The 21,597-nt window shown below is 40.7% G+C and overlaps 1 protein-coding gene across 1 annotated transcript in view; it reads left to right on the top strand.

Moving 5' to 3' along the window:
• AGO2 (argonaute RISC catalytic component 2) overlaps positions 1-21,597 on the top strand; it is a 47,620-nt gene that overhangs the window by 12,988 nt on the left and 13,035 nt on the right. The window contains exons 2-10 of the mRNA XM_065630278.1: positions 6,018-6,213; positions 9,840-9,960; positions 14,874-15,055; positions 16,624-16,760; positions 16,890-17,024; positions 18,627-18,714; positions 19,780-19,927; positions 20,098-20,217; positions 20,566-20,688. Coding sequence (XP_065486350.1) covers positions 6,018-6,213; positions 9,840-9,960; positions 14,874-15,055; positions 16,624-16,760; positions 16,890-17,024; positions 18,627-18,714; positions 19,780-19,927; positions 20,098-20,217; positions 20,566-20,688 — 1,250 coding nt within the window. The remainder of the gene's footprint in view (positions 1-6,017; positions 6,214-9,839; positions 9,961-14,873; positions 15,056-16,623; positions 16,761-16,889; positions 17,025-18,626; positions 18,715-19,779; positions 19,928-20,097; positions 20,218-20,565; positions 20,689-21,597) is intronic.

The raw sequence follows: 21,597 nt of genomic DNA, 5'->3' as shown, positions 1-21,597 counted from the left end.
CTCGCTCCAACAGGTCCATGTCCTTCTTATGTTGGGGGTCCCAGAGCTTGATGCAGCACTGCAGGTGGGGTCTCATCAGAGCAGAGGGGCAGAATCACCTCCCTGACCTGCTGCCCACGCTCCTTGTGATGCAGCCCAGGACACAATTGGCTTCTGGGCTGCAAGTGCACATTGCTGAGTCCTGTTGAGTTTCTCATCAACCAACACCTTCAAGTCTTTCTCCTCCGGGCTGCTCTCAATCCATTCTCCACTCAGCCTGTATTTGTGGTTGGGGTTGTCCCTCTGGACGGCATCCCTTCCCTCCAGCGTGTCGACTGCACCACACAGCTTGGTGTCCTCACAAACTTGCTGAGGGTGCATTGATCCCACTGTCCACGTCACTGACAAAGATGTTAAACAGCGCCAGTCCCGATACCGACCCCTGAGGAACGCCGCTCGTCACTGGTCTCCACTTGGACATCAAGCCATTGACCACAACTCTTTGAGTGTGACCATCCAGCCAGTCCACCATCCACCAAGTGGTCCATCTGTTGAATCCATGTCTCTCCGGTTAAGAGACAAGGATGTCGTGCGGGACAGTGTCACATTCCAGGTTCGTAACATCAGTCACCCCTTATCCACCAAGGCTGGAACCTCATCGTACAAGGCCACCAGATTTGTCAGGCACAATTTGTCCTTAGTGAAAGCATGTTGGCTGTCACCAGTCACCTCTTTATTTTCCATGTGTCTCAGCATGGGTAATAGATAAATTTCCTTTATATGTTGTGCATCATCTAATCCAATAAGACTATAGCTTGACTGAAGAACTTTTGGTTTCCATACTTTAAAACATGCCTAATGAGCAGCAGAGTCAGATGTACAGGTTCTGTACTACCCCTGTAATATCAAGGGAATTTGAGCTGCAGCTTTGAATTTTCCTTATCTCGTAGAAAACACTGCCAGCCTTTTTCCTATCAGTCTCTAACGGTTCTCAACAGAAAGCCAGTGCAAAAGTTAAACTTCTCTATATAACTCAGACTGTAAGACAACTTGAGGAGCCCAAAGCTTTTGTATTTGGGTCCTAAAAGGAAAAAGCTGAACTCCCTGTATTCCTCTTCTTGCTCTGACCTTATATATATGTAAAGAAAAGAAATAACAACTCCGTGCAGACCCTGTCAAGGATTTGTATTGGATGTTTTCCACATTCTTTCCGAATTCCTTCTATTGCTGGTAGTTGAATAACTATTTGTGGAAATCCTATTTGCCTCACCATGGAGTGTCTTCTCCCCAAGTCTCCCATTCTAAGCCTGTCCTCCTAAAAGGGGACATCACCTATTTGCATGCCTGGTGACAGGCCACCAAGGTGGCTGAGGACAGCAGCACCTGAGCTACCAAGAGAGGCTGAGAGAACCAGGTTTGTTCAGCTTCAAGAAGGCTAAAGGGAGATCTTCTGGCTTGCTGGAACTGCCTCAGGGGTCACGATGGAGAAGACACCACCAGATTTGTGGTGGGTGCACCAGAGCAGGGCAGGAGGCGATGGCCAGAAGCTGCAACACAATAAACTCCTGTTGAGTATAAGGCAAGTTTATTTGACCACAGGGGTGATCAAACACTGGAATGGGTTGTAAACGATGTTGTGGAAACGATCCTTGAAGATACTCAAAACTTGACTGGACAAGTCAACCTGATCCCTTCCAACCTACTTCATTTCATGTTTGTGATACTCAGCACCTCTACAGCAGCGGCTGGAAAAGCCTTTTCAAGCAGATGTGTCTGTTCATTTGCCAGTCTCGGTTCTTTTTAACCTAAAATACTTTGAAAAGTGCATCTGTTGCGCAGCAATATCTGAAAACACTCATCATGATGATCCAGAAGAGCTGGTATTAGAAATAATAAAACCAAGAATGAAGCTTCCAAATAAGGCTTCCTCCTTCCACCTTAGGTTCATTTAGAGCCTATATTTTTAGGAAAAATGGTTTTAGAGACTTCCTATTGACAAACGTAGGTTGCGATAGCCTGATGCTCAGGCATCCTTTGAGTTGTGAAAACCTCACCTGTTTGTTAAATATACGTTAGGACTTGCCGTACAAAGAAACTTACTGATATAATTACAGTGTTATAATTATGCTCGGACAATCTCCTGTGTCGACAAGCCCTTAGATGCAACTAGCTTGGCCCCTTCTTAGTTAGTAACTCATTAGGCCTCTGACTGCACATTAAAATTGCATAATTCTTTGCTAAAAAACCTTCAACCTGCAAGTTTGCTGACTGGCAGCGCTTCCAGGGTGCAGTTAAGCTTTAAAAAATTACAAAGAATGAAGGACAAAAATTTTTCTTTTTTTCCAGTAGACATTACACTTCCCGAGATTGATAACTATGAATGTTGAGTTTATGTAAATTGGGGTTTTAATGGGAAGTCTGGGTTTTTTCATTATGAAAATAAGCCTAAGGACAGTATACTGGCACCTCATTATTCAATATGCAGCTTACTTTACTTCACACCTTTAAAATGGGGCACTTGATGGTCCCAGTCATCATATCAAGGCTGAAATGTTCTTATTATTCATATTATCATCTAGTAAATGAGTGAGGAGCTTCTGATACTCATCACACGGATGCACCAGTTTATTAGAATTTAATCCTTGTTCTAATTAATTCTTCCCTTGACAGGAGTTGGGGCAGCTGAATCGCTTTGAACGTAGCAATTTGTGTTTTATGATTGAAGCCTGTGGTTTTTTCTTTGATAGGGAAGAATAATAAGGCTCTATCCTCTCCCGTCAGCACCAAATTCAGTATTTTGTGACTCTACACTTCACGGCTGGTTGGCATAATACATTTTACACAAGATAATTTGACTTTGCATTTCTTCTTGAGGCGCTAGTCCAAAAAGCAAATTCAGATCACCAGTTGTAATATTTATTTTTTTTCCTCTTGAAGTTCAGTTCATATCCCTCGGTTCTATAGTTGATGCATATGTATCTGTTTTATGCGGCAAAAATATAGGTTGACTGCTTATCAGGTCAGCACTGCTGTTCAATAAACAGCACTTATCTCCTTGAAGCAACACCCTGCCCTAAATAAGTTTGCCTGGGCAGTTGAGCCAGAAATAGCTTCCTTTTTAAAAACTTATACTGGATCATTAAAAAAAATCACTGAAAACAATGTTTAAAATGAAAATACAGCATGGTAGTAGTCCTGCTTTCTGAACAGTTTGATAACTTTATTTTTTTTCTCCATCAGATGTGCAGGTTGTAAAACTCTGCGGTCACATCTTTCCCCAGGAGTCTGTGCTTCTCTCTCAGCATTTCGTGTTATTCTCAAAACTGAATATATGCCCTCACTTGTATTTACAGTTCGTCACTAAAACTACAGTGGGGGAATGTAATGAGATTGTTGAGCAAGATGTGATTGTGTCGATCCCTGAACAGCTTCGTTACGCCCCTGTGAGAAATAGTAAACCATCGCATTTTAATACAGTGGGAGGAGGATGTAGGACTTAATTACAGAATTACTTAATACTGCAGCATAAATAGCTTGCGGAGGGGTTCCCCCCTCCATGGTGCTACTCTTTGGACTTCTAAATCTTGTAAGCTTGTTTTTGTTTATGTCATATTTCTAAAAATTAGCCGTGACGTACCAAATCTGGCACAGAAGCAGGAAGGGCAGCGGAATTAGGATGTGGCAGTAGATACTGAAATGTTAGAAGGCGTAAAAATAAACAGCAAAAGCAAATGCTTAATATTGATGAGATAATGGTAATACATATTGCAGCTAGAATGCAGAGTGTGGGTAACAAGGAACGGAAATGGTAAAATACAAATGCCAGGAAGAAATGGCAGAAAATTAAAATATTTTTTGAATGGGTGGTGCTATGGGGATCACGGAATGATACCAAAAAAAAAAATTGTATCCCAAATTAATGACACAGAAACTTTGTGCACTTGCAATACCAAGCAAGGGGACATGGTGGCTGAGGGGGCCACTTGGATGAGTTAAGCACCTTCCAAAAAATACTTGAAACAAACGATGAGAATTGCTGTATTTCCATTAAAAGCAAAACTGGAGGAGTTTATGTCCGTAAAATAGGGAGAGAGAATAATCTTTTATCACAGAAACCTGAAGTTTTAGGTCATGGAAATGCCAGTATTTAGCAACAAACGTCTTTAACGTACTGATCAAGTTAGTGTTGAAGAATCTGAAGTAAGCTTCCCAAATATAAAACGAATGAGAAAACCCAAGAACTGTTAAAACAACTAGCTAACAAAACCCTCTATCATATTCCCAATGTCAAACTAAACGGTCTGGATTCTGATGAAATATTGGGTATATGGGGAAATTTGGGCTGAAAGTCAGGTTGGAGAACAGTAAAAATAAGGAGATGCTGATGGGTGGGAAACTGGGCATGTGGAAGGGTAAAGCTTGGAAATGGTGCTACTAAGGTTGGGAATGGTCTTGTTATTATTTTATTAACGATCTTTGCGTAAATGTGAAGTACATGATGCTTCATCATGGGGCGCAGGAGGCGTTGTCAGAAAAGGAGGAGCTGAGCATCATCCAGAAAGCAGCAGGATTATATATATATATATATATATATATATATATAAAATTTTTTTTAAGGATCATGTAGGTTGGAGTTGATAGTGAACTGGGAGATGATTGTTTCTAGACAACCGCATGTACTGACCGGTCACGGGGTGGCCAAGAGCTGCTGGTACAAGGCCGTGGTACCACAGGCAAACGCGGTTTAGGGCTCGTTAACCCGACGTTTCCAATTGAGAGGTGAAAACATCAGTGCGGTTGTGCTGGACTCTGATGAGACCTCGTGTAAAATAACACCTGGTGTTCAGGAGAGGTGAGCTGAAAATGCATTAGCTTGAAAAAAGACTGGAAAGATGAGGGGGAAAAAAAACAGGTTTATGAGAAGAGACCAATAGAAGTGGTACAGCCTAGAATTAAGAATTAAATAGGAATTTGGTTTAAATCTAAAAATACTATAAGGAGTGCATAATCTGAAGGTCAGCGAGTATAACCTGACAATGAATAAATAAAAATGGAAGGATGTTTCTGAGTGTTAGAGCATCACAGTTCTGAAACAGCTTTCCAGTAGGGAAAGTGAGGGTGGAAAAGTGGCGGCTGATCTGTTAATGAAGGGGTGTGTGTTGTGAATTTGATAATCCCAGGAAGCCACACCTGGATAGATAAGTAATATGTAATAATATTAAGTAATACATAAGTAATGAGAAGCCTCCTGGCTTATTTCACATGTGAAGATTTTGCTGCAAGTTGTTATTGCTCCAGACCAGAGAAAACCTGAGTTCTGATGCTGCGGGAGTTCTGAATACCCGACTTCGTACCTTACGCGCTTCCCCATGGATTTTTAATGGGATTTTGTAGATTGAAAAAACTGCAAGCAGCTATTACACTTCTGCTTCACATTGTGTGATCTACAGCTGGTGTTTGAGCTCAAGAATACGCTACAGCAGCACTAGACTATTTGCTGTTTACTTTCTGTTCAAAGAAAGCAGCAGGACGTAGTTTAATATATGTAGCTGAAATGCAAGCGTCGCGTTTGCTTTAAGTCCATGCAGCTCATCCAAATGTGGTCACAAATGCAGTTTAGGTGCTAGAAACTCAATTTCATAGGCGTTTGCCCAAATAAACGTGGTTGGATGATTCGGTTCAGTGTCTGTTTTAGAACGGAGGTTCTTCCCCGCAACAAAGATCTGGTTCTGGCTTTCCCAGCAGTGCCCGCTGGGTCTCTCAAATTCCCACCCAGCTGACATGTCGTATAGGAAAATGCAACTGATTCGAAGGTTTCGGTCAGTAATCGGGGCTAGAAAATAACCGCGAATGGCGAACCAGCGTGGGAGCAAGAGAGCTAGAATTTGCAGACTCCTAATAGCAGGAGCTTTTCAGATTGCTTTAAAAAAGTGACCGGTTTAAATATCTGTGCTGCATTGGTCAAGTAGTCTGTAAGTTTGTTGAATTGTCAGTTTGCAATAGCTGATGGTTAATTTGTGCTTTCTGTCTTTTTTCAGTGCTTGCACCTCCTCCACCGTTGCCACCACCAATCCAGGGATATGCCTTTAAACCCCCTCCTCGACCAGATTTTGGCACTTCTGGGCGAACAATCAAACTGCAAGCCAACTTCTTTGAAATGGACATTCCTAAAATAGATATCTACCATTACGAATTGGATATAAAGCCAGAAAAATGTCCTAGAAGAGTTAACAGGTAATGACTGTGCTTTGCTTTCCCTCAGTTTACTCACATTCTTGTTTTCCTTTGAAAATGCTGGAGCTGTGTGCCAGTCTTCACTGGTAGCTTCCAACTTTGCTTATCCATCAACATTTTTTCTCCAAATCTTTCTCTACCAATCTAAGACTTTGGTGCTAATTGTCTCTTATTTTGATGGAACTTGTCAGCATCTTAAGATGCTGCTGCTGAAAGCCACTGGTGACAGATGGATAAATTGGATTAACTTTAGTGGAGCTGGCTATAAATCAGCTTGATAAATATGATTTTTCGTATTGCGTGGTTAAATATCCATATGCAATTGGCTGACGAGTCCTTCAGCGCGGAGTTGGTGTTACCAGCCTGTTTTCCCACCTTCCCGTACTGCCAAGGGAAGGCAAAACCCATTTGTTTGTGCTGCTGCGAGAGGATCGTGGAGGGACTAAATTAGGTAAGAAATTATCCTTCATCAGCAGATTCTATATAAGGGAAAGATATGCTCCTGAAACAGATAGCAAGGTGAAAACATGGATCAGTTGGCCAAGGAAACAAGCAATTAGGTCTTGCATTTTGCATTTGTGCCCTATTAGTCACCGTGTGGCAACCTCATTGACTTGAAAAACAGCGGTGTTGCCAGAAGCGAAACTTGAGAACAAGACTTGGCACTGACTGGAAACCACAAGTGTCTTCATCGTAACTACCTACATCTTGACTGTAGAGGATCGGAATGGCTTGTTTATATATTCAAGAGCAAAACCTTTCCTTATTAGAAAAGGTCGCATGCGGGGAACATGCAGTTGGGAACATGAACGGAGGGTGAAGTCAAAAAAGCCACCCGAAAGCCAGTTTTCCTAATGTGAATTAATAAACTGGAATACATCTGTTATTATTACTGAGTCTTCAGTGTAACAGCATTTTCATAAAGCAGCATCACTACGCTTTGCTGTTCTGTTTTTTTTTTTTTCCTGTAGTGATCTATGATAAATTTAATTTTTAAGCTAGTCGAGAATTGAATTTAATTTTAAAAGCAAATGCGGTTGGAAGTGTATTAAGCCGAACTCTCTTCCCCAAGGGAAACCCTGCTCATTTCATTGAAATACTGCATTGGAGCGCTGAAAAAAAAATTCAGCAGTCCCTTTTTTCCTAGTGGGGGCTGTGAGAGCTTTGCTTTCATTAACCAGTATCCCTGCCACCCGCTCCAGCCTGGCAACTGGTTTGCTGCTGTGGGTTGTAGTTCTGTGTGGTGGCCCAGTTTGTGTGGGTGCTTGCTCATCAATGGCAGAGAGCGTAATTATTCAATAATAAAGCCCTTTTTCTCAGTGAAAAGGCAAATTATGTTCAGTAGCAAGATCTTTCTCCGCTGACAGCTTCCAACCCGCTCTGCTTTGTCAGGTTAGTCACTCCCTCTGTTGTGGTAACAGGAGCAGGTATGAATCTACAGAGATTAAATGCCTTTTGCAGTAAACAAGGATGTCATAAACGCATTTGACAGTGGTGTGGTGCTTGTTTCTCAGAGCAGTGTGGGAAGAATACAAACTGAATTCGCTTAATGAGGTGGATGTTTTATTTCTTTTGAGTGCTTATTCCTGCATGCGTTACCCTGTAGACGTACATGCACCTGGGTTTTTGTGAGCCAGGACCTTTCAGTCCTACACATATACCTATATTTTTGCGTGTGCTTACACATATATATACAAGGAACATGTAAGCCAGCTGAAAAACTACCATTAAGAATTGGACTACATGTGCATCCTGCATAATCCTATATATATATATAGCCCTTGGTTTAATTCATGAGGACAGCTGGGACTCATACGAGGTTCAAGATGAGCTGTGCTTGCGGTTGCTTGGTATGTTCACACGATCTCGGTAGAACAGTAGTCCCGAAAGGCTGAAGTTAGTGAATTGGTAAATAACTCTTCTTTTAACTTCACAGCTTGCTTTTCATTGAGATGTCTCCACCCACAGCTGAGAAGCACCGTCGCTTAATGTGGTTTGAAGCTTGAAAACCTTAATCAAGTGGAGATGTTCTTTTTTATGTAACGTAGTTTGCAACTGTCTACAACTGCCTGAAAGGAGGCTGGAGCATGGAGGGGGTTGGTCTCTTCTCCCAAGTAGCAAGTGATAGGACAAGAGGAAATGGCCTCAGGTTGTGTCAGAGGAGGTTCATATCGGATATTAGGAAACAATTCTTCCCGGAAAGGGTTGTCGGGCGTTGGAACAGGCTGCCCAGGGCAGTGGTGGAGTCGCCATCCCTGGAGGGGTTTAAAAGGCATTTAGATGAGGTTCTTAGGGACATGGGTTAGTGCCAGAGTTAGGTTATGGTTGGACTCGATGATCCTGAGGGTCTCTTCCAACCAAAATGATTCAATGATTCTATGATTCTACAATCGGAAGAACTTGCTCACTAAGAGAATGGGTTTTCCATTGCTCAGTCTTTAACTCAAGGTTGAAATACACCTCCTTCCTCCCACCCTCCAAGCTATGTACTTGTTCAGGCAGACGTTGCAGACCTGAGGCAGGACTTACCGGGTCAAGTTCTACTCCTATTTCTTAGGAGGCCAATCAAGTTTCTTTCAGTGGTCGCATCTTGCCTTAAAGCCTTGGCACACAGCAAAGAAATTGTCAATTAAACTAGTCTTCATTCTTTTCTTGAATGAATGCCATTTCATCTCAGAATTTTACATGGCTGAAATATCTAACTGTATGCTGGGTTAACTGCCTTTCCAAGTCAAGGTGTATGGAATAGTCACCTGCAGCCTCTCCGAGCTGCTGCTTGACAAGGGTGCTGAAGAAAGAGGATGCCGTGGTCTCCTTTCTGTGTCAGTTTAACTTCTTAATGCCCTTTTGCCCCGAGCTGTGTGTTAAGGATCTTATAGGCAGCGTATTGCAGATCACTGATGGATTTCAGATTTTACAGCCTTGTAAGGACGTCTCTTTGGGACATTTGGACCAAAGACCTTTGACATCAAAGGATGTTGTTATTCCAACAGACCTCTCATGGGCTGCTGAACTGCTTTGCATGACCAGTGTGTAAACACTGTGGTTTGACAAGAACTTTGTAACTTCATTCATACAAACACGAAACCTAATCCTGGCTACGCTTAAATGAATTTGTATTTCTAATATTCACCGGTCCCAGTGAATGTACACATGCAGTTCTGTTGGATGGATCCCAGTTCCGTTGCATATGTCAAAAAAATTCCAGTTCAAAGTAATCTTTCTCAGTGCGATGTCCCTGCACCAAGTTTGGTTAGCAATTTTTTGGGTGCAGAAATAGCTGCAGCACAGGGGAGCAGAAACCCCAGGAGAACACCCAGCACCTCTGGTTTTGAGCTTGAGAGAGCATGAGCCTTTGCTTTACCACTTTCAGTAGATCACAGAAAAGAAGCAGGAAAGTTTCAATCCGAAAAAGGTAAAAATAGCTGCTTTAAGAAAACAGTTTAGTCTGCGAAACTGTTTCTTTAATTCAGATCAGTCAAACAAATCTTGTCTTTAATACCCAGCAGTGGACAAACCTTTCATTTACCTAATGCCTCTATTCATAAATGTTAGTGTTAGTGTTCATTTGGTACTTAACATCAAAAGTAAAAAGTTGAATTAATGTCATCTTTTTGTATTTTCAGAGAAATAGTGGAGCATATGGTTCAGCACTTTAAAACCCAGATTTTTGGGGATCGCAAGCCAGTGTTTGATGGAAGAAAAAACCTTTATACAGCTATGCCGCTTCCCATTGGGAGAGATAAAGTAAGTTTTAAATATCGAAGTTTCTAATTGGAGATTTTAATGTACTATTTGCAGAGCCTCTGTAATAACTGATAGGAAATGATTGGATCTTTCTGGCACTGGGGAGAAAGTGGGAGCCCGGTTGAGTTTGGGAGAGCGGAATGACCCAAGCAGGTGTGTCAGCTCGTTAGTCTCATCAAAACCCACTGGAAGCTGATTCTCACTCTCCACCGGCTGGAATAAACTCCTCCATCCCTCTGTTGGTGGTGTGGAACCTCTTTGCTAATCCTTTATGATGTGAGAGCCAAATTAATGTGAACTGCACAGGTTGAGACCTGCTGGCTCAGCCCTGGGGCAATTGGAGAGGACTTGTTTTGTTTGCCAGCTCTGTCTGTGGGATGGTGACCTCTTTGGTCACTCCAAAGCTGCAAATTGTACCCATCGCTGAGTGCTGAAGCACAAGGGACTGTGTTGGAACACGCTAACACACAAACCGTATAAAATAATTCAGCCTACGCTTCTGCGGTCTGGTATCAGATGGAATTTTCCGTGGCCTTTTTTATATGTAGGTGATGAACACGTGAGGATACAGTCGTTCTCAGTACTCTGTGGTAATTCCCAGAGGCCGTTATTCCTTCTGCTCTGGGTGCAAGGTGGGGTGTGCACGGTTACAGGGGCAGACTGTCCGATCCCGTAGAAGTTGATTACAGCCTAACTAGACGAAAGTAGAATTAAAGGGGGAAAGGGAGATACAGAGAAATGTGGAAACTTCCTTCTGTGACTGGGAGCAGAGATGAGGTCTTTATAAATTGAGTAGCAGTGCGCTGCAATATCGTTGATGCTGTCCTTTGCTGTCTCATATTGTGTGCCTGTGCAGTGCTTGACAGAGCTAATAGTTCCACCTGAATCCAATTCTTAATCTCGTGTATGTAATTTTAATTCAGCCCCAAAGGTATTAAAGTGAATCCCATGCAGTAAAGCTCAGTCGCTACTCCAGTCATAATTATTTTTCATTAACTGATAAGCTGGTGTCTAGGGAAACTATAACGGAATCATTTTAAAGTATTAAATTTTTTTATTTTTCACTTTCACATATGGTGTTCCAGTTCCTACAGGTTGGACATACAAGATTGCTCAGTGTTTGCTAAAGGTGGAACGATACTCAATGAGTATCTCCTAGGGGTTTAAACAAGTTCTCTGGATTCACGCAGAGCTCTTTATAACTATAATACTTTCCAAGTTGGGGATGACCGACAATATATTTTATGACAAGTATGGAATTCTGCATTTAATAAGGTAAATGAAAAAATGGTGTATCTATGGAGGATAAACCGAGATCAAATTAATCCTCGGATCTTAGAAGACTTTGTGAAATGCAAGTTGACCCTTCTCTGATGGGATCTGGAGGAGATAAAGCACTCCTGGTACTTCTGTGTCTCGATTCCTGCTGACTGAACAGGACTTGATTCTCTTTGGATTTTTGAGCCCATGTGTAGTAAGTCGTACACGGTAAAAATAAAGTCTAGTGACTGTGTCAACAGGAAATGCTTTTGATGCCCCGATTCCTTCGTGTCCGTGCAAGCGAATGTTGTAACCTACACCTGGGAAAAGGCTGGCTAACGATTTCATTAACTATTTTGGGTGGGACAGAATTATCCAGCCAAAGCAATGATCGTTTGCAAAAGGCAGTCACTGAGGAGAGTGTTTTTAGTGGAGTTTGGCACAAGCTGGCTCAAATAGTTTCATCTGTGGCTCATATTTAGGCTCGCTTTTAATAAACTCGTATTTTTCCATGTTTCCCATGGGATCTGGGACTTTGTTGGTTTTTCTGCCTTACGTATATTAATATTATTACCCTGGAGGAAAGACCCAGTAGAGAAAAATCTTGAGCTGGTTTAAATCGGACGTGGGGAAATTTAGCTTAATGAGGGAAATTTTTACGTGGTCCTAGATTGGTTTAAGCGTGGTTTAAACCAGTATAAAGCTTTTAGGTATTAGGACTTTCCTCCAGCGTAATTAGATGAGGTTTCTTTGGATTTGTGGTTTTTTTGGCTATTCTGTACCTAACAAATGTTGCACGTTTACTGCACATCTGATTACATTTAGGATCATATCCAAAAGATTCATGAACATACAATGATTAATAGAGGATCCTTAATCTTAGTGGAAGAAGGTTGTGATTTCTGGGGTTGGGTTTTTTTATCCTTGCCGATGACTCTGCTTCTTTTAGAATTTTTTTCTATTATATAAATAGTCTTAATCTTTTCTATTCAGCCTTCATGGTTCTCACACCCATTTTAAATTTCAACTGAATGTGACAGTTTTCTCACCTAGCAAGATTCAAGAACAACTGATGCATCTTAACATACATCTTATGCTGTCTTTAATTAGGAAAACAGTAATTCTGAATGAACCGAGCTGCAGTTTGATACAGAAATCCTGCTTAGCTTGAGATTTCTGACCAAGTCCACGGGAGGTCAGCATCCAAATACTTGGTTGGGAACTGTTTTTCTCTGGAAAAGATTAATTGAGAAAAGGTACATTGAATGCTCAAAGCACAATAAAATAATCACGTAGCGTTGCACGGATTTTATAGAGGAGTACTAAGAACTCCCCAGAAACACGTGGTCAAGTTTAATTTTTATTCTTTTTAAACAGTGACCTGCTGATTTGTATGAGTCAATCGGACGACAGCAGCTACAAGACCTTTTCTTTTTAAGAGCGGTAGTAGGTTAGTGACTGAGGCTGGGAATTTTTTATTTGGGGATAGATTACATGTGGTGAAACTGCAGGAAATAAAACATTAAATTTGACTTTAGAGTTTATTCTTAATAATAAAGAATGTGGTAAAACACACACTTGAATATACTTTGTCTTCCTATTTTGCTTACTCTGTCAAACATGAGTGTGTTCATTTGCCCTTAAAATACAGAGGGGGATGAATAAAATGTTACTGTGAGATTTAAATTCGGATTGCAGTGCCTAATGTGACCTTGAGTATGTTGATTAAGGACACATTTTTTGGTCCTAATGTTTTTTGTTTTTTTTTTTTTTTTAAACATGCACTCTTCAGTAGCCTGTAATTCAGGTGAGATATTAAAGGAACAAAACCCAAAAAGCTGAATTTAAACCTTATTTATCTGAGCAGTGACTGCAGCTGTTTTGAAGTGGGAGAGACCCAGCAGCAAAAACTGTTTGGGCCAAATTCAGTGCTGTGAATTCACCGTCGCAGCCATGCTAAACTTCATCGATTTTTGCAGTCTAGCAACCGGAGTAGAAATTCTTCAATCCCGCGTCTTTTATTTCTACCGGGGATACGGATACCGCAACGCAAGTAGTTCCGCTCTTCATCTTTTCCATTCCATCGTGGTGAAGGAGCTTCGTAAATTGAAACCAGGAGCGGAAGGTTGTTAATAGTCAGATAAGTTGTGTTTTAACAGTATCGGCGATAATAGAAATTACAGAACTTGATTTGGAGGAGCAGAGAAGTTTGAAGAAAAACACAGTTCAGGCGTAACAGATCTTCCATCCACTGTAAATGAGACGCAAGTTGAAGACCTTTTGATGGCGTGGTGGAAAAAAAGGCTTCATAGACAGCGTCCAGCCTGTGTCAGCTGAAAACCTGAACCTTTATTTGCCCAGCTTGTCAGCAGAGTTCACCTGCCAGGCCACATTCAGACCAACAAACCCCGTAATTACAGACTCTTCCCGTTGTTCTTCGCATGGCTCCTTCTTCTGCTCCAGTCTCCTGGTGAATAATGTTTGTACTAGAGGAGAGATGTGGCTGTAATACTAATTTTGACTGCGTACTATAAATTGTCAACTTGTTTTTTTGGGGGATACAGGGAGGCTTATTGTTTTTTATCTTTCCTATTTTTTGACTGAAGGCGCTGTCGCGAAAGACCAGATGATTGCATATATTAACTTGTTGTTACCCATGTATTATTTTTACTAGCCCACTAATTGCAGTTTTTCTGTCAAGTGAATGCCTTTGATATTTAAATTGTAAACTCCCTAGGACAGGAAAATGCAATGTTTTTATTTGTATGTAGCACAAAGGATTCTCTGATCTTGTTGTTTCTTGTAGTCGCTCCCAGAACTGCTCATCGTTTCAGACGAGCCTCAGTTTTAGTCTAAGAACTTCTGTGCCCAGGCTTTCTTTGTTGTAATGAAGAGAAAAAAAATCAGCATTACAAGTAACTACAAGTAATCGGCTAAAGTAATGTACCGTTATGTAGTTTGCCAGTGGTTTTTAGACAAAAAATTCAATGTAGGGAACAACATATCAAAGCAGTGCCCCTGTTTCCTACCTGATGCCATCACCAGTACTTGGGGGGTCATCGTTTGTTCTTTCTTTGGTATTTAAAAATAAGAGCTTTTTGGGTGGATGGGTTTTGTGGCTGTTTTGTTTGAGGGCTGGTGGTGTTTTGTTTTGGTTTTCCCTTTGAAAGCTCTTTGTGGATTTTATTTTCTCTCATTTGATCTATGTCTACGGTAATAGTATATAAAGCACTTGAGCGCTCTAGAGAGCAAATACCAGAAATTCATGAATCCTGGCAGCTAGCAACAGCCCCCTATTTATTTTAGGCATACAGGAGCTGATGTGAGCAGTGATGCATCAGCATGTGTTGGGCACCTGAAATCAGGTTATCGCATCTTCACAGAGACCTCCCTGTTGAAACACAAGCTCTTCTCAATTATAGCGTTGCCTCAAAGATGGAGATAGATGCACACCAGTTTTCTCAAACATGCCTTTGGAAAGATCTAGCTGGAAAAAGAGGCTGTACCTAATGAATATGGTGGTTTCTTTATTGCTTTTTGTCTCCTCACATGCTTTGTAGCACCGTTCGGAGGAACCTGTCGTCCCGTCCGAGCCCCATTTTCCCATTGAAATGGAAAGAATCATCTTGGTTTGTTGTTTGGCATTGTTGCAGGTGGAGCTGGAGGTCACGCTGCCAGGAGAAGGAAAGGACAGGATATTCAAAGTGGCCATAAAGTGGATGTCCTGCGTGAGCCTGCAGGCTTTACACGATGCTCTTTCTGGTCGGCTGCCGAGCGTCCCGTTCGAAACCATCCAGGCGCTGGATGTGGTGATGAGGCATTTGCCTTCCATGAGGTGAGGGGAAGAGCTCGACGGTGTTTAGGAGATTGCGTCGTTCTTTGAATCGCTTCAGCGGCTTTTTGGGCAGGACGTGCTTTCGTAACTCAACCAAAATAATAGCTGTGGTGTGCTCAAGCAAGAGGCAATATGTTGCTTTTCTGCTCATCGTGTGGGATTAGGAGCCTCCAGCCTGGACACAAGTCCCTTTCCCTGCTGGTCTTCAGACCTGCTGCATGTTTGTGTGACATTTGCTGCCATCTCTGTGACATTTGATGATAGGACAAGGGGTAATGATTTTAAACTGAAAGAGGATAAATTTGGAATAGATGTAAGGAAGAAACTTTTTATTATTAGAGTGGTGAGAGCCTGGCCCAGGTTGGCCAGAGAGGTGGTGGATGAACCATCCCTGGAGACATCCCAGGCCAGGCTGGACGGGGCTCTGAGCAACCTGAGCTGGTGACGATGTCCCTGCTTATGGCAGGGGTGGCACTGGGTGACCTTTAAAGGTCCCTTCCAACCCAAACTATTCCAGGATTATATGATCTCGCTCGTACCCCGTTTCTCTGTAGGCTTCAGAGAAGGAACCCTCCCTGCGCAGAAAGTAGTTGGAGGTTGGTAGACAAAGGATGTATTTAAAACTCGTTACCCTGTTCCTATGTGTCCTTGGGCGGATGATTATTGCCAGTTTTATATAAAGGATACTGTGCTAGGAGGACATTAACACCACCCAGTGTAGCTATTTTTATAGAAAATAAAAACTTGAAAATGATTTTTTTTCCAAGCAAGTGGGATCTACAGCATTTGCAGTCCAACCCAAGAGACACTGGGTTTAATTAACAAGTTGCTCAAGACCACTATTTGAATTACATTCGATGGGAAAGTAAAGAACAAAGCTTAGTGGGGCTGAACTTTCCCATTTTGAAGGGCTAAACAGGGAAAATGAGTTAAATTTATGTAAATATCTTTAAATAGCCTTATATTACATTGGCTTTATCCTCACATTAAGGATAAAAAAGAATAAAAATCCCTTTAGTCAGGTTTTACAACACCCAGCCCAGACTAGTGAGGCACACATCCTTGTTCAGAGGAACATATTGAACCTGGTTTGATTAATTTGATATTAAGTGTGCAGTACTGAATTACCAAGGTGAAAGATGCCTCAAAAATATTTGTTAGATGAGTTGTTCACGCACACAAAGTTTCCGTGGGTTTCGGATAAAGCTGTACACAAGGGGAGACATTATTACGTCGTCATATTAATAGCAGAGATGTTTAATTATTTTCTTCCTGAAACATAGCTGAAAAAAAGGTATTATTGCTTTTAATTTGGATTAGTAGGTATGTTAAGAACCATACTGAAAATAAATTTAAACAAATTTGAGTTACAGCCGATTTCTTACTGTAACTATCTGGATTTGGAGAGTTGTAACCTGAGTCCTGACAGGAATCTCAGATTATTGGTAATTTGAAACGCTGACATCTCTGTGCTTTTGAGTATGAGAATTTACATTAGTTATGGCTTCACCGCCCTTGTTTGGTTTTTTTTTTGCTTTAATTTTATGCTCTAAATTTCTTTATTGCAGATATACTCCTGTGGGGCGATCTTTCTTTACAGCTTCAGAAGGGTGCTCAAATCCATTGGGTGGTGGCAGAGAAGTTTGGTTTGGCTTCCATCAATCAGTCAGACCTTCCTTATGGAAAATGATGTTAAATATTGATGGTAGGTCCTATAAAAAGATTGAGTTGTCTTTCTCTTTCATTGGAAAGCCAGAAAGTTAGTTCTGTTTGTTGGATTCTTAAAAATTTCCTTGGTATTGTTGTTAAATAACATTAACATTTTTGCCTACAGTATCTGCAACTGCATTTTACAAAGCACAGCCAGTTATCGAGTTTGTATGTGAAGTTTTGGACTTCAAAAGTATTGAAGAACAACAAAAACCTCTGACAGATTCCCAAAGGGTAAAGTTTACCAAAGAAATAAAAGGTAATAAAATTGCTTTATTCTATCTGATGATTTGTTACCACTACATATTCAAAATACTTTCTATAGCAGTTGCCTTATTGGGAGGCAGATTATTGCACCGAACAGCGCATCCATTTTTTGAGCAAAACTAAGAGGCAAGGATCATTTTATTACTTACGTATATTTCAAGACTTTCAGAAGTTTACTGATCGTTTTATGTTTCAGTCTACTTGGCTTTTTTTCTTATTACATCAGTTAATGTATGTAGCTTGACAGGCCACTTTGTGAATAAAAGCGAAGTTGCGTCAGTTCAGGCAAATACGTGTCTTCGGATTTGATGAATCACCGGTATAAAAAGTGAGCATATTTATTTGTTATTTCTTTTTGAACTAGCCACATTTAGAGCTCAGGTACGCACACAAGTAAATTATCACAGATTTGAGGTGCTGCTGAGATCTTTGCAGCATACAGAGCAACATCTCTTTCTGTGTCAGTCTCCTTAAAACCAATTTATCTCCCCAAGTGAGTCTTGTCTCATTATATTTAGAAGCTACATTTACTGTAGTACTTTACTCTTTTCAAGTACCCCCATCTCTAAAGTAAATATAAGTTAACAGTTAGAAAAACAAAAACCTCATATTTTTCACTTTCGAAACATACTGATAGTGCCAGTTCCAGGACAAAGATACTCCAGTTCCTAATCTAATGATTTCAAAATGTTCACAAAGGCTGGGATTTCATGGTTTTAAAAAATTACCAGATCTTAAATTTTTCCAATTACTGCTGTCAGGATTTTCTTATTCCAGATTTTACTCATAATTTAGCAATGTGGTTTTGCATATTTAGATATCTTTTATACATATACTCTCTTGGAAGTTTATTACACTTATTGTAATATGTAATGATTGAATCAAAGAGGAGGAGGAAGGAATCTTTCTGTTTGTGATCACCAGAGGTTTCTTGTGGAAGATCGAGGTCCTTCCTTCACGATACGCTTGACAGAAAGCAACCAAGTTAAAAAAGAAAAACAAACCCCATAAATCCATCTTGCAGCTTCCTTGTTTCCACAAAACAGCCGCAAAAAAACTATCTTTGCCCAATTAGAAGTCAGCAAAAAAAGTATAAATAAATCCCGAGCTTGCGCTGGTTGTAAATGTTGTGCAAAAATAATCAGGCGCTGAACTGCCAGCTGCTTTTGTCCTTTTTTCCACAAGAGTTTTCCTTCTCCAGATAGAAGAAGTTGGCTCGACTTCGCAGCAAAGCTGGTTGTAAAGGGAGGTATTGCGGTAGCAGTTTCTCTCTTAGTGAAAATACTGTCGTGCAGATTTCGGAGATACTCATGAAAACTTGGTACTTCTCGAAGGTTTCCTAATAGATGGCGCTTTGAGCCGTAACAAATTACGTAGGAAGATCAGGGTGTTGTTTGGCAAGTTATTCGTGCATTTGACAGAGAGGGGAAATAAACGGTGTTAGCAGCAGCCTGGATTTATACACGTGTGCGGATATAGTAGCTCTCAGAACGTGCTAAATAGTGAATGGCTTTACTGCACGTCTTGTGTAGCAACCAAGAGCGCTGACACCTGGATTGTGAAGGAACGGTGATACCTATTTTCCAATTTTTAGGTCTAAAGGTGGAGATAACACACTGTGGGCAAATGAAAAGAAAGTACAGAGTGTGCAATGTCACCAGACGACCAGCAAGTCACCAAACGTAAAGTATTTTGCTTCTTTTTAAGCATGTGTTTAATGTCAGGCTGGTAAAATATCTCGCCTGCCTTATTAACATAGGAAAAGCTGTTTTGGAAAACGATACTTTCTTTGGTCAGCTTATTTAAAATACACCTCAAAGAATTTTCCCAGTTTTGCTGTTCTTTTTGTTCTATTTTGATCCTATAATGAATGTCCTGGCATTCGAAACAATCCTTTTGGTTTAGATCTGTGGTAGGTTTTTTCGTTTGTGGTTTTGTGTTTTAATTTACAGATTTCTTCAACACTGGAAGAACAGGGTGCTCTGTTGGTAGCCTAATGTTTCCCAGAACTGTTGAGTAGAGAAGTGGTGCCAGTTGGGATCCGTTTTCTAATCTCACTTATTACCAATCTATTTTTCCTCCGGAGAAGATGTTTGTATTTAATCACTAAATCACCAGAGATTTGCAGAGAAGTTGAACCTGCAGATATTTATTCCTATTTTTAAGTAGTATAGGGAACAAAACTGATACCAGCTTTTTAGAACATAACTGATCAATATCTAAATCTGGTATTTAATTGTTTGGGCTTTGTTTTGTACTCTTTCAGTGATTTATTATATCAATGAAAAGACAATATTTTTCCCACTTTGATGTAAGCACATGCACATGTGCGCTCATATATTTGTAACGTACAGAAAGAGAGAAATAACTTTCTGAAGCAATAATTGGTTTTGTGGCTCTCATAGTAAGCTTCCTACTTTCTGTGAATGACATATCATAAAATGTAGAACCGTAAGTCTCCCAGAAAAGCAGAAAACATTAGTCTTTGTCTCAAAGGCACCTGCTCTTAGGAAACTTAATTTATAGGTTCAGGTATCGAGAGTGTTAGAGAAATAGCGTTCTGTGGTACTATTAGAAAAATACCTGGTAGTGGCAACGATGGAATCTTAATTACAGAACTTGCATTGTTTCAGCAAGATGGGTTTAATCTCCCGTAAGTTTAATTTGTGCCAAGAAATGTATTGAGCAATTGTGGGAGACTATTCTGCATAAAATAACGGCTGATTTTCATATTTGATTTCCAACAGATTCCCGCTTCAGCAGGAGAACGGACAAACAGTTGAATGCACTGTAGCTCAGTATTTTAAAGACAGGCACAAATTAGTTTTGCGCTACCCTCACCTCCCATGTTTACAAGTTGGACAGGAGCAGAAACACACGTACCTTCCTCTCGAGGCGAGTAAATGTTGAGATAATACCGTATTCTGGGAATGGGGCTCAGAGGAAAAAAAGGCTCAAATGTTGGCAAACCTTTTTGAGTAGCCCACTGTAGAAATTTAGGAAAACAAACAAACAAACAAGTTGAATTGTGGGTTTTAACTTCCTTCTACGCGGGGATATTTTAGGTGTGCAACATAGTGGCAGGACAAAGATGCATCAAGAAACTCACTGACAATCAAACTTCCACTATGATTCGAGCAACCGCCAGATCAGCACCTGACCGCCAAGAAGAGATTAGCAAATTGGTGAGTGTTCTGTTAAAATTGAGAGAAGTGAGGGATGGGCTTAATTTTGCTTTTACTATTAGCAGACACTAATTTGTGCACTACACCCAGGTTATGTTTTTGTAAGACTTTCTCCGTTAATCGCAGAGAAATACATTTTCACAAAAGGTTTTTTCAAGTGTGCTTTTGCTGCTTTATTTCAAATTTTGAGGTGTCCGTGTATCCAAGTGGAGTTGACGATGGCTCGGAATGCTTGTCACCCATATATAAGGGATACGTCTCAAAACGCGGGTTATCTCAGAAAGTATTCAGATCTCCTAAAAAGAACTTACTTTTCTACCCGAAATATTGAATTCCTTTTAATTTCAGATGCGGAGCGCAAGTTTTAATACCGACCCCTACGTTCGTGAGTTCGGAATAATGGTCAAAGATGAAATGACGGATGTGACGGGTCGAGTCCTGCAGCCTCCGTCCATCCTCTACGGAGGCCGGGTACGTGGAACATGAGCTGCAATAACTTCTATCCTGTGATTGCTTTAAATGAACGATGTTGGGCGTAATGCGATCAAGTCGTCGTATGTGTAGTATTCAGAACTTCAATAATTTCTCAAAGTCCTTCAACGTGATGGGCACGTTGCTTGTGGTGATCTGTCTCTCAATAGCTTCTTTATTTTGGAAAGTATAGCACTTATATAGACTTGAGAAAAATGTTTGTGAGCTGTGTTTTGTCGTTCGCACGCTGTTTTATTGTGTGGCGGAAGAAGAAACCTGCAAATAGTGGCTCAAATTGGTGTGTGTTGGAGAAGAACAGAAACAACTTGAGTTATTACTGTTCATTTTTGCCTCCCCTAACTCTGAAATCTTCCTGAACTCCTGGTGGGTTTTGAGTGTCCTGTGCGGAGCAGCTGTATTTAGGCAACTATCTTAAGCTGTTATCTCTGTCAACGTGTTTTTCTCTGAGCCGTTTCGTCCTGTTGGAGTATTTACTCACAGGTTTTTTTCCCTACAACGGCTTTTCGGTCAACCTTTCTGACAAAATCTTCCTATTGTGGTGTCTTTCCAAAAAGAGATATATAGATAGATAGATATAGAGAGATATATATATAAAAAAAAAGTATCTTGTTCTTATGCAAGAGGAAAGCCTTGATACACATTAAGGTAATTAACATTATCAGAATTTCTTTAGTCATCTTATTATATCCCTTGTTCTCTCCATCACGGTAGTGTCTGCTTGATGGGAGAAAAAGGTGTTGCCCAGGTCAAAGCTGAATAACCTATCTATTTCCCTCTGAATAACCTCTATTTCCCTCTGTTCAGTGTTGCGTATAATATCGATAACACTTAAGTTGCTCTTGGAAAATTCACTGAGCGGTTTTAAAGTCGCTGTAGAAATATACTTGT

The sequence above is a fragment of the Caloenas nicobarica genome, chromosome 2, assembly GCF_036013445.1.
Source record: "Caloenas nicobarica isolate bCalNic1 chromosome 2, bCalNic1.hap1, whole genome shotgun sequence".
Lineage (NCBI taxonomy): Eukaryota > Metazoa > Chordata > Aves > Columbiformes > Columbidae > Caloenas > Caloenas nicobarica.
The sequence above is the reverse complement of the archived record's forward strand: the minus strand, read 5'-3'. Positions and strand labels throughout refer to the sequence as shown.